This window comes from Carica papaya, chromosome 3 (assembly GCF_054855325.1).
Source record: "Carica papaya isolate Zhongbai chromosome 3, ASM5485532v1, whole genome shotgun sequence".
Taxonomy (NCBI): Eukaryota; Viridiplantae; Streptophyta; class Magnoliopsida; order Brassicales; family Caricaceae; genus Carica; species Carica papaya.
In genome coordinates, this window is record NC_142311.1 from 20,068,752 (window position 1) to 20,080,949 (window position 12,198).

General features: G+C 34.4%; 1 protein-coding gene across 1 annotated transcript; it reads left to right on the top strand.

Moving 5' to 3' along the window:
* Positions 1 to 2,003: 2,003 nt before the first annotated feature.
* Positions 2,004 to 5,870, top strand: GPX3 (glutathione peroxidase 3). Its single transcript, XM_022039921.2, has 7 exons — positions 2,004 to 2,275; positions 3,095 to 3,171; positions 4,452 to 4,513; positions 4,596 to 4,714; positions 5,229 to 5,396; positions 5,502 to 5,550; positions 5,645 to 5,870. The coding sequence occupies exons 1-6, from the start codon at positions 2,015 to 2,017 to the stop codon at positions 5,532 to 5,534; spliced, it is 720 nt and encodes a 239-aa protein (XP_021895613.2). The 5' UTR covers positions 2,004 to 2,014; the 3' UTR covers positions 5,535 to 5,550; positions 5,645 to 5,870.
* The last annotated feature ends 6,328 nt before the right edge of the window (positions 5,871 to 12,198 follow it).

Genomic DNA, 12,198 nt, shown 5'->3' on the forward strand with positions numbered 1-12,198 from the left:
TTTCCTGATTAAGGTTTGGGCTTCTATGGTTTTTATTTGTATCCTTCATACTAAATTCTAGGGCTCTATTTGATACATTGACTATTGAGATTTCTCTCCATTTTTTTCTTATTGTATAAAGAAATAGACCTCATTCAACTGGATGAAGAATTTAATTAACAGTATTTAAGCCTTAATGACTTTGTAAGACTCATTTAATCCCATCAAAAATTTGATCACAAAATCTCTCTATTGATACTCTACTACTATTTTAAGCCCCCACATGTACAATTCAATAATGCTTCATCGTTCAATAATTCATCAAATAAACTCTTCAACTTAGAGAAATAAACACTCACTAGATCCTGGTTTTGCATGAGGTTTGCAATAACTTGCTTCACATAGTATATTTATGGTGCATTATGTTACGCATGTCTTTGTTCGAGTTCAAGCTATAGCTGATGTGGTATTTCAGCATAAAGTGTGTTGCACTTTAAGTATGGGAAGAGTGTGTTTTGAATCCCACATGATTACCATGTCATTGCATTGTAACCAGTGTGGTATTAATAGATATGATGGATTTGTTGGTTCAATTAAGGTTTCATCGACGAACTCTAACTTGTTTTTTATTTTTAGTGCCTTTTTCATTAGTCTTGCCCATGTATGATAACTATTTACCTTGAGCAGCTGAGTAACTGAAATCCACTGGAGCTTTCATTTGCTCTAATGTAAATACAAACTACATGAATTTGTCAGATCTAGAATGATTATACTTATAGACAATGAGTTTGATTAAATAGTTGTCTAGTTTGTGTATTCAGTTTCCACCTCGTACTTTGATACCATGTAATAAGTTATCTAGCTCTTCCCCAATGATTTAAGATCTAATAAGATAATCGTGTGAGCTAAACTTGTAAGGATTTGTAAGGATTTGTAAACATAAGGCAAAAACAAATAAAAAAAGCGAGGAAAACAAAATAAGTACTCCAGAGAAACGATAGAGAGAAAATCCTAAGATTTTGAGAAAATAAAAAATTTAATTCAAGAGGCATCTAGGGTAAATGTGAAGTATTTATACATCTCTTGAGCTTTTTGTGTACATACATCTTAGTAATATAATATTGATTCCTTATCTAACACACACACTTTACATATAATCCCTTTTCTTTGATGTACGAACCTCATCTCTTCTCTTATTGGACTTGGGCCATTGGCTTGTGGAACCTAAAACCTTTTAACACAATAAAGACAACTAAAACTAATTAGATAAGACATCTAATAATTTATATTATGTATTTTTTGATAACTAATATTGTATTTGATATGTAAAACATCATTTCAAACACATATCTTCATCGAATTTTGAAATTTTTGGTACAACATAACTTGCGTATTCTTTTACCTATAAAAAATATATTTCTATCAAGACAAAAAGAAAAGAGAAAATAATTTCTAACATCAATTGTCAAATTTATCTTTTGAAAAATCAAATGGAGAAATTAAAACAAATTCACATATATTGTTTAAGGTAGTTGCCTATCTTTTTTTTTTTTTTTCCTGAGATTACCTCTATTTTATTTTTTAGAAATATGAGGTATAATAAATTGGTGTAAAAATTTAAAAAAAGAAAGGGAAAATTATGTTTCTTTTCAATATATTAAAATTTTATAATCTCAATATTTTAGTAAACCATGTTTGTTTGGTGCTTATTTAGAAAAGTTTACCATTTTTCTTTTAAAATGATTCAAAGGTTTAAACTAAACAGTTTATTATTGGATACATCGATAGTCAATTATGTTATTTTTTGAAAAAAATAATTACAAAAAGATTAAATTTAAAAAATTTAAAAAAAAATCATAAAACCAATCAAGAAAATGTAAAAAGTCAGGATCTTTTGCTTTTTTTTTTTTTTTCAAACAAATTAAACCCTTTCTAATTTACTCATAAGGTTAGACAAGGAAGGGATCCCCAATAGGAGAGCTAATATATTCCTTACACAAGAAAACAATCTCACCTGCCAGATCATACACATTGAATGCAATTATTGTTGAAAAAGGAAATAAAAAATGTCAACTTTGCATTAAATGTCCAAAACCTTACTCCCCCTTTTAAGCTTTTCCATTTCTATGGAGAACTGGAAATGCAGTTATTGAAATTCAGCAACGTGGTCTCTTTCTTCTTCGTCTTCATTGCCTTCTTTTATCTTTCCAAATACCCATTTCATCCTCATCTTCCCCCTTTTAGTCCGAGCATGGCTCAGGATTCGCCTACCTCCATATATGATTTCACTGTCAAGGTATTTTGGCTTTAATCTGAATCTTCTTTTCTTCTTTCCTTCCTTTGTTACATTAAGGTTCTATCTATCTTTGTTTCATCACTTTTTAAATTAGAATCGTGAAGACAAAATCAGAGTTTGATGGGTTTTCTTCTTGATAAAGTTTAATTTCATTTGCTCAAATTTTCAGCTTCTGAATTTTCGTTTGTGGCGTTTGAGCGATTATAACTTGTACTGTGAGTATTAAGAGTGCCGTTAAGATAATTGTTTATTAAAAATTATTTGATATTTGATAGAATGAACTGTTGAAATTACCATCACTTCGAAAAAATAAAAGCTGTTTGTTTGGTGAAGTAAGTTTTGATTGAAAGTCCAAATCATTTTCTAAAAACTATAAATTGTAACTTGTGTTTAAATCCATCAAAAATTAAAAAAAAAAATTAGTTTTGATTAGGCCAACAGCACTTTTTATTTTCTCACTTGGTTGCAAAAGTGCTCTGAAATGTAAAAGCAAAAGCCAAAACTTGCCGAAAAGCACTTTTAATATTTCATTTTCCCTGCTGATTTGATTGCTCATGAGCTCAATAATAGTTTTTGGGTAAATTTTCTTTTGTGCAATATCTGGTAGCTAAGAGAGAAAATATAGAGGAAAAAAATGTAACTGGGTGAATGAAGTTTCTAACTGATTGTATAAGTTTCTAACTAATGGATGCTAACCTTCTCTTTTAGCCTAGTTCTCATCATATGAATTTCTGGTTTAAAGGTTTTCTCACCTTTTCTCTTCCCTTCTTCATTTCATATATTTCTAACTTAAATTTTTTGTGATGAGAACAATTGTAGGATATCAATGGAAATGATGTAAGCTTCAATGAATACACCGGGAAGGTTTTGCTCATTGTAAATGTGGCCTCAAAATGGTAATAACTCATAACTCATATTCTGTTGAATTCTTGTAAGTACTATCTCAGCACAAAGCATCATGGTATTCTTTTCTATTATGGTTGTTCCTTCTGATCAAATTCTTTGCTTGGATCATGATATTCGGTTACTGATATCTTCTACATTGGATTTGAAGATGGAGGAGGATAATTGATTTGCGTTACTGCACTTAGAGGGAAAGTTTATTAGTAAGAACATACCCACATACATACATACATATATATATATATAAATATGTATTTTGTATTTTCGAAAGTCATAGGACTTGGAAATGGAAAGTAGAAAATGCCAATAATCTTATATAGTGTAACCTTCCTGTCTTTTGTTTGAAAATTATTTAACCATAGCAAACTTATGTATACATTTGTTTTCCAACGCCAACATTTCCTCCTTCCTAAATCGAGACATGGAATAACATAGACTCAAAAATCAAAATAATTCCAGACTTTCTCGGTATTCTGATGTAGAAAACCTTCCAATCCAGAAACTAGAGGAAGAATCCATGGAATTTGTGATACTAGAAAGTGAATCTGAATTGGAGGAAATTAGTTAAACAGGACGAGAGTTAAATGTTTTAATCTAAGATTTGCTAGTGATGTGATAAACCAAACAAGGGAATTTGGTGGCCTTTAGCAGAATTCCAAGACCAAAAAAATCCAATCTGATGAATGACTGATTTCAGGATTCAATCCTTAGCATACCTGGGCATTGGTGCTTAAGGCTCCATTTAGAACAGCCTTTGGCTTTGAGTTTTTGTTTTTTAAAAGTACTTTTGCAGCCAAACTGGTAAAATAAATTTTTTTAATGATTTACACATAAGGTGTAGATAATATTTTGTTGATTTTTTGTTTTTTTGTTAAATCATTCAATAATGTATAGAATTATGTCTAATTTTAATATTCAAAACAATATATTAGCAAGTTTGAAGTTGAGCATTCGAATATTTGGACAAAATTCATTTTTGTGATATCATAACCCCCTAAACTGAAGCAAATTGAAATTATAGCATGTCCCTGGGGCAAACTGATTTTCGATACTAGCTTCTGAGGGTGATGATAATAAATGATACAAACTGATGAATTCTTGTAAAGGCATAACAAAGATATAATCTGATTAGTAATATGGCCATCCAAGTGGAGAAAAATGACAATATCTTTTTTCTGACAACGCTTCAAAAATAATGCTGCATATTTAAACATGCTACATTATTCAGATAATGCTTAGACTTTGTTATATTCTGTTTATGTGAATATGGCAGTGGATTAACGCACTCAAACTACAAGGAACTGAATATTTTGTACGAGAAGTATAAAAACCAAGGTCTGTCTCTCATTCTGATGGAGCATTATTACAAGTGTGTTGAAACATGGTTATGGATTCTTTGACTGGAATCTTGTTGCAGGGTTTGAGATCTTGGCATTCCCCTGCAACCAGTTTGCCTGGCAAGAGCCAGGAAACAACGAGGAGATTAAGGAAGTTGTGTGTTCCGTATTCAAAGCAGAGTTCCCTATCTTTGCTAAGGTACTGTGCGTTATTGTCTTCTTGTATTAAGGAAGTGGCCATCTTTTCTGGGACAGCTTTCTGACTTTGTTTTATATGTTTTGAAAGCACTTTTGTAACCAAATTAGTAAAATAAAAAAAACTTTTGGCAAAACCTCTAGTCAAAACTGATTTTTAATGGGTTTAAACACCAAAATTACAATTTGCAGATTTTAGAAAATAATTTTGACTTTTAACAAAATTTATACTTGAAATTTTAAAAGTTATTTTCATCAAATACATAACTTTTATTTTTTTTAAAAAAAATGACAGCAGTTTATATAGTTAGTTCTACCCAATAGCAAATAACTTCTTTAGTTAACATTCACTTCAACAGCAGTTTTAGAACTCACAACATAAGTTATAGTTGCCTCAAACACCTACTTAGTCAAAGATTTCTGACTCAGCTTACTTGAGTATGCTATATGCTAGTTACTTTGCACACAGAAACACAGTCATCAGGATTTTATTAAAATCTTGTATCTTACTATTGTAGATTGATGTGAATGGGAAGAATGCTGCTCCTTTTTACAACTTTCTAAAATCACAGAAAGGTGGAATACTTGGAAATTCCATCAAATGGAATTTCACTAAGTTTTTGGTAAATAAACAAGGCAAGGTTGTGGAGAGATATTCTCCAAATACATCACCTCTTAAGATCGAGGTTAGAACCCATGTACTTTTTTTTTTTTTTCTTTTCAATATCGATTAGCTGATCCCGAGAAAAACTGTGAATCCTTTATCCATCTTATTTTGTATCCGCTTGCAGAAAGATATACAGAACTTGTTGGAATCTTCTTGAGCATCAAATTCTAAAGGTATAAACTTTCCACATTTGAATCAACTCTGTATGCAATATAGGAAATCAAAACCTTCATATTGTCTTATAAGATTAGAGTTTTCTTTTTGCAGGGAAAGGAAGAATAAATATTGGTGCTGGGAACTGGTTTGCAAGATGATGAATCTCAAGTATAAGTTACCTGTAATCTATGGTTTACTAGATTGAACAGTTTCAGTCCCCTCCTAATTAGAGGTATAAATTGGTTGGTGCAAGCTGAAAAAATTTAAATTACCAATAAAACATATTCTATCATATACATTAATATTAATTTGGAAAATAAAAACAAATATTTGATTATTATAGAATAAAATACACATAATAAGTAGAGTAGTAAAAATATTTGTTTCTTATCAGTGTTTTATGAATTCTCTATTTAATTAGCATGTGAAAATTTGTTTTTATTTGTTTTTACGTATAGATTTACTGCATTTTAAATAATATTTAATAGTCTTGAATGTTCTATAAATCATATATTAATATGTTGCTGTATATCTTATACATAACCATTAACTTCATGAATTATTATTATTTATTAAAATGGGAATTCTTATATTTGATTTCTTTTATTTTTTAAGATATTTTACACTTCCTATTTAGATTGATTCAAAATATTGTAAATTAATGTACAAATTAAATTAGAGGGACGTTATAAATTAAATAAAATAACATTAATGGGTATCCAGAAATGAAATCATAAATTATAGTTTCATAATACTTATGTCGAAATAGAAAATTTATTATCAGGTTAAAATAACATTTCATAATATTCTGCTCTATATTATAAAAGAAATATTATTGACAACTGTATTTTTACGGGTCTATTATTCATTATTATCGTCTTCCGGTATCTGAACTTCTTATATTGTTTAGTTGGAAAAGTTCGATTGTTATTCTTCTCATCAATTTTGATATCTCGATTACTCGAGCATTTCTTTTTCGAGGGATTTTTGTCTTTCTTTCTTCCTCTCTCTATCTAATCAATACTCAAATTTTGGTATTTTGAGATAACTGAGTTTTATCTTCATCGTTCTTCAATTTCAACATTTGAGTCTAAGAGATGTTATGGGTTGGAAGTCTACACATTTGGTTGAGAATATTTATCTCGTATCCTATTTTTATTACTAATTGAGAAATTATATTCTTAACACTTACTTTTCTAATAACTTAAAAAGTAATACAATACAAAATATTAGATATATTGCTAAAATGAGACTCAATTTATTTAATTAATGGATTTACTTAGATTTATATATTAATTTAATCTGTTAAGATATTGAATAATTATAAATTCGTTGAAATATAATTTATTTGTATTGTAAGTTTATCACCTTTAATTAACAAAATTATAACACGCTAATTATTAAACTAATACATATAAGAATAAAGAAAAATTGCAAGAATAGATTATAATTATCTGAAATATCCTACTCAATATATATATATATATATATCTGTATCTCTTCATGCATAAACAAAAAGAAATGGCAGTACTTTTTCATATATGATTGTTCACAAACAACTGTAAGTGCATTATTTATATATATAACGTACTCAGTATACATACATACATACATATATATATACGTATCTCTTCATGCATAAAGATAGCATGACAAATCCCGTAAATAATTCTTTAATAATTTTTTTGACAAAATTGTGAAATGAGTTATAGTATTTGTGAGATTTGTCAACTTATATATATATATATATATATTCTTAAAATATTTAATAATTACTTTACCTATTGAGAGTGTTATGAATCCTTGCTGTCTTCCCATCTTACAATATAATATTACATGTTAAAAAATTCTACTAATTTTAACTTAGAACATATGGCAATGAATAGTAAAATAAAAAATTATTTCTTTAAATAAAAAACAAAAAAATCTGTATTCTTCACATTACCCAACATTTGGTTTGTGATGTTGGACATTAAAGTTGGTTTTGAAGATGATAAATCCTTTTTGAAAAATCAACACATTATTGTTTGCTTCTATATTTATATTAATGATGTGGTGTTTCTTTCTCACATATTCATGACATATACTTACCTAATGTAATGTAATTGCATATCTACTCCTTTGACTTATAGCCATTTGCAATTATGCAAAAATCAATTTCTTCATACCATTCAATTGTTATAAGTCAAAGGAGTATGATAAATGTATTTATTATAAATCTTTTGAGAGTTTCCACATTATTGTTTGCTTCTATATGAATGATTTGGTCTTCTTCTCTCAAATATTCATGACCTATACTTACATATGTAATTACATGTATATGATGATATTTTCCTTTATTAGTCTCTTTCTATAGAAAACATTGTGAAAAAAAAAATGTAATTCCATTGATTTTAAGTATTCAATTACTCTTTTTTATTATAGTATTCATTTAGTTTTTATGGCAAAAAAAAAAAAATGTAATCTTGGTTTAACAAGACCAAAATTGCATCTTCAGCTCATTACCCCTCCATTACTTTGTCCAATTCGAATAGATGTGTGGAGTACAATGCCTATGCTCCACGAGTGGCATTAACCCTTTCACAGTTGCAATTGGTCCCTATTAGTATAAACATTGTTAAACCACGAGTGGCATTAACCATTTTTCGATTGTCAAACTCTCACCTTGTACGGATCTAATGTCATCCATCAATAACCGCGTAAATCATCTCTATGTATCTTTCGATTCCACTCTCATAATTGTCTATGCAATTAAGAACATTTCTTACCGGATGTTGCAAGTAGTTGACAATTTCTAAGTTTCTTTAAAAAATATTGTCTGTGCCAATTATTGGCCTATAATCGGTCATCCACCCTTTTTGTAACACCCCAAATTATTATTATTATTATTATTATTATTTTATATATTATTTTATTGTATTTTAAATTTTATTGTAATTTATTATGTAGTAATATATGTTTTTAAATTAGTTTAATTTAATTAAATAAAAATAAAAAGGGACAAAATTATTTTTGGGATTTAATTGAAAATAATTTTGAGAAAAATGGGTGAAAATTTGGGTTATTTGGGTGTTTTTGAAAAGAAAATCGAAAATCGGGGGTCAAAATATAATTTAAAAAATTTGCGTCACGTCAGCAGCCCCGGCCAACCAGGACAGGCTGCGTGGCAGAGACGTTGACGCCGGAGGCCACGCGGAAGGGAGCCACGTGGGCAATCCGCGTGCGCGCGATCGAACGACTAAGATCCGTTCCCGCGCGCACAGACGGCCCAAATCAAAAGCGCGCATGGACGGCCCAGATTAAATCGCGCATGGATGGCCCAGATTAAATCGCGCACGAACGGCCCAGATTGCATCGTGATGAACAGCTCAGATTCATTTTTTTTAATCGCGATCGGACAGCCCAGATTAAATCGCGATAGATGGCTCAGATAAAAAACAGAAGGTTATAAATAATCTCATCCACACCCAAACCCTAATCCTAGCCGCCAAAGCCCTCGCCGGAGAAGACTGCCCAGCCACCGGGGGAACCGACCGCCGCCACCCGCCGCCGTACTGGAGCACTTTCCAACCGCCAAACGAGGTAAAAATTTTCTCCTTGGCTTGGATTTCGATTCTAAACCCACTTGTGGTCGAATCAGATCCAAACCACCAACCAATTGGCCGAAAAATGCCACCGAAGCCCAGCGACGCCGCCGCGGGTTTTCTTAATTTTTGCATCCGATGACGCCCTTTCCGATTCCCGTTCGATGTAATTTTTACACCATTGTGACCACCGTTCCTTCCTCTACAGGTTGACAGGAGCAAACCACCAAATCGCGACTCGAGCCGGAGGAGCCACCGCATCGGAGAGCCCCACCACCGGCAAGTTTCGGTTTTCGGTATTTTTTCAGCCCACCGAGGGCCCTAGGGGTGTTTTATCACAGGAACCAATGCAAGTTTGGCTGAATACGACCGAAAACGGCCAACCTGAGGTGGATCGCCGCCGCTTGCGGCGGCGTCGTCGCCAGAGCACGGCGGAGCCGCCGTGCCAGAATTACAAAATTGGCCGAGTAGGCCCTGGGTCCGATTTTGAGTCATTTGGGGTCATGTGCAGGTACTGTAAGTCCGTTTCAGTTCCCAGGAAAAAATTCAGGGAATCTAGGGACTGCCCGTAGGCGCAGTGAAAAACCGGTTTTAAGACTTCGAATCAAGTAAAGATCTCTCACCTTATTTTCTATCACGGAATTAAAGTTTAATAAATGATAAAATAGTATTTTATGAATTAATAGATATGTATAATTAATTAAGGTTGCTAATGGAATCCGAATCTGATATACTTTTTTGGTCAATTCCTATTTTATTTATTTTACAGTTTTAAATGTGTTAAGGTATGTGGCTTATTTATTCTATGATTTTAAATGTAGCGCCCGGACTGAGAAGAAAAAAAAAAAGCCACGTTGGCAGCCACGTCAGCAGGCCCGGTCAGCAGTCCCGGCCAACCGGGGCCTGCCACGTGGCAAGACCACGTCGCTCTGGAACGGGCCACGTTGGCAATCCGCGTGGGCGCGATCGGACGGCCCAGATACAATCGCACGGACGGCCCAGATTCAATAAAAAACGAACGGCCTAGATTAAAACAAAATGGACGGCTGAGATCAAAAGGCTAGGGGTTATAAATAGAACCCCCACACCAGACCACAAACCCTAGCCGCCTGCCGCTCGCCGGAGAAGACGAACCAGAGGCCGACCGCCGCCACCCGCCGCCGCACCGGGGAAATTTTCGACCGCCGATCGAGGTAAATTTCATACCCCCGACTCGTTTTTCCACGCTGATTCCTCCTGTGGCCAAATCGAAGCCAAAATCCCGGCCAAACGGCCGGAATACGCGGCCGAAGACCAGCGGCGCCGCCGCGCCCCCTCTCGGTTTTTGCCTCCGACGAGGCCCTTCCCGGCCTCCGTTTGATGCAATTTTTATATCACCGTGATCACCATTCTTTTCTCTACAGGTTGACCGGAGCCGAATCACCAAACCACGAACCTCGCCGGAGAGCCGCCGCACCCGAGAGCGCCGCCGCCGGTAAGCTCCGCTTCTCCGTGATTTTTTGGCCCCCCGAGGGCCCTAGGGTTGTTTTCTCGCAGGGACCGATGCGAGTGTGGCCGAATTCGGCCGGAAACGGCCGAAAACAGCCAACCCGAGGCGAATCGCCGCCGCAAGCGGCGGCGCCGTCGCCGGAGCACGGCGGAGCCGCCGTGCCGGAGTTGCGATATTGGCCAAAAAGGGGCCCTGAGCCTAATTTGAGATTTTTTGGAACACGTGCAGGTACCGTTAGTGTGTTTCAGTTCCCCGGGAAAAATTCAGGAAAAATTAGGGACGGCCTGTAGGCGCACTGTGAATCGTATTCGGATCCCGAAAACAAGTAAGGACCCCTCACCCTATTTCCTATCACGGTATTAAAGTTCAAAATGATAAAACGGTATTTCTTGAATTAACGCATGTGTGAAATTGCTTAAGGTTGCTAATGGAGCCCGAGTCTAGTGTGATTGATGATTTACTGTTATTTGGCCTGTTTTACAGCTTTAAATGCATTATGAGGTTTGATGTGTTCATTTTATAGTTTCGAGTGCATATATTACTGTTTTATTAATTATGGGTTGAATGACTGAAGAACTGATACTGTATGTTGTCTGTTTGGCATGAATTACGATTTGCTTGTTTAAATGTGAATTGATGATGCTTATTGAGGAAAAGGAAAATGAAACATTGTGTAGACTGATAATTGTATGATGGGGTCAGCCTGACTAGATATCCTGGGAGATGGTGGACGGACCGGGTCCGTAGGGAACCCTACCGGGATTGTGGTCTCACATGCCGGACGGGGTATGGAGATCTTATGGTTTTGGCGCCCATACCGGACGGGGTATGGGGACGGCCCGTTTCACCCTCATACCGGACGGGGTATTGAGGTTTATGGTTTTGGCGCCCATACCGGACGGGGTATGGGGACGGCCCTGGAAACTGATTATGAATGTTAAAGGTTAACGGGTAGCGGGACCCCTAGGGACCCCCATGGATACTAGTAGGCTGGTAAATGAGAAAATGATATGTTGTATAATGATTGAATTACAAAAGGCGTGATAAGTGCTATGTTTTACAGCTTATATTATTCCATGATTGTGATAATGTTATTGTTTTCTTATATTGTTTCATGAATTCCACCGAGGTAAGTGGATGGTAAAGGTTTTATCATAAATAAAAGGATTTGTTGTAAATCATGCTCCATTGGTCTTTTGTATTTTTCTACCCACCTTTACCCCCGTGACGGTGAGATATCGTGATGTTCTTACTGGGCTAGTGGAGCTCACTCCTTATTTAACCATTTCAGATCAGGAAGACATGGTTCCCGAGCCCGTTCCGCAGGAGGACGACGAAGGGGATGCCTAGAGATTCTGTAGTCATACTCATAGTTTTATTTTCGAGTTTCTCTTTTAGTTAGTTTAATCTTTTATATTTTAAGTACGTTTTTGGTTTTCGTGTAAGGGATGTTAACTGAAATTTTGATCTCGCTTCCGCATTTTGTGTTTAAATACTCATTTCATTTTAAAAATTTCCGAGGCTGTTATATTAAATGTATGAATCACTGTTTGCTTCACTGTTGCTTGATTTTGTGAATTTAATATATGTTT

Coding starts and splice junctions, on each gene's coding strand:
- GPX3 (XM_022039921.2), top strand. CDS start 2,015: ATGCAATTATTGTTGAAAAAGGAAATAAAAAATGTCAACTTTGCATTA. Junction 2,276..3,094: donor TATATGATTTCACTGTCAAG/GTATTTTGGCTT, acceptor GAACAATTGTAG/GATATCAATGGAAATGATGT. Junction 5,397..5,501: donor CATCACCTCTTAAGATCGAG/GTTAGAACCCAT, acceptor ATCCGCTTGCAG/AAAGATATACAGAACTTGTT.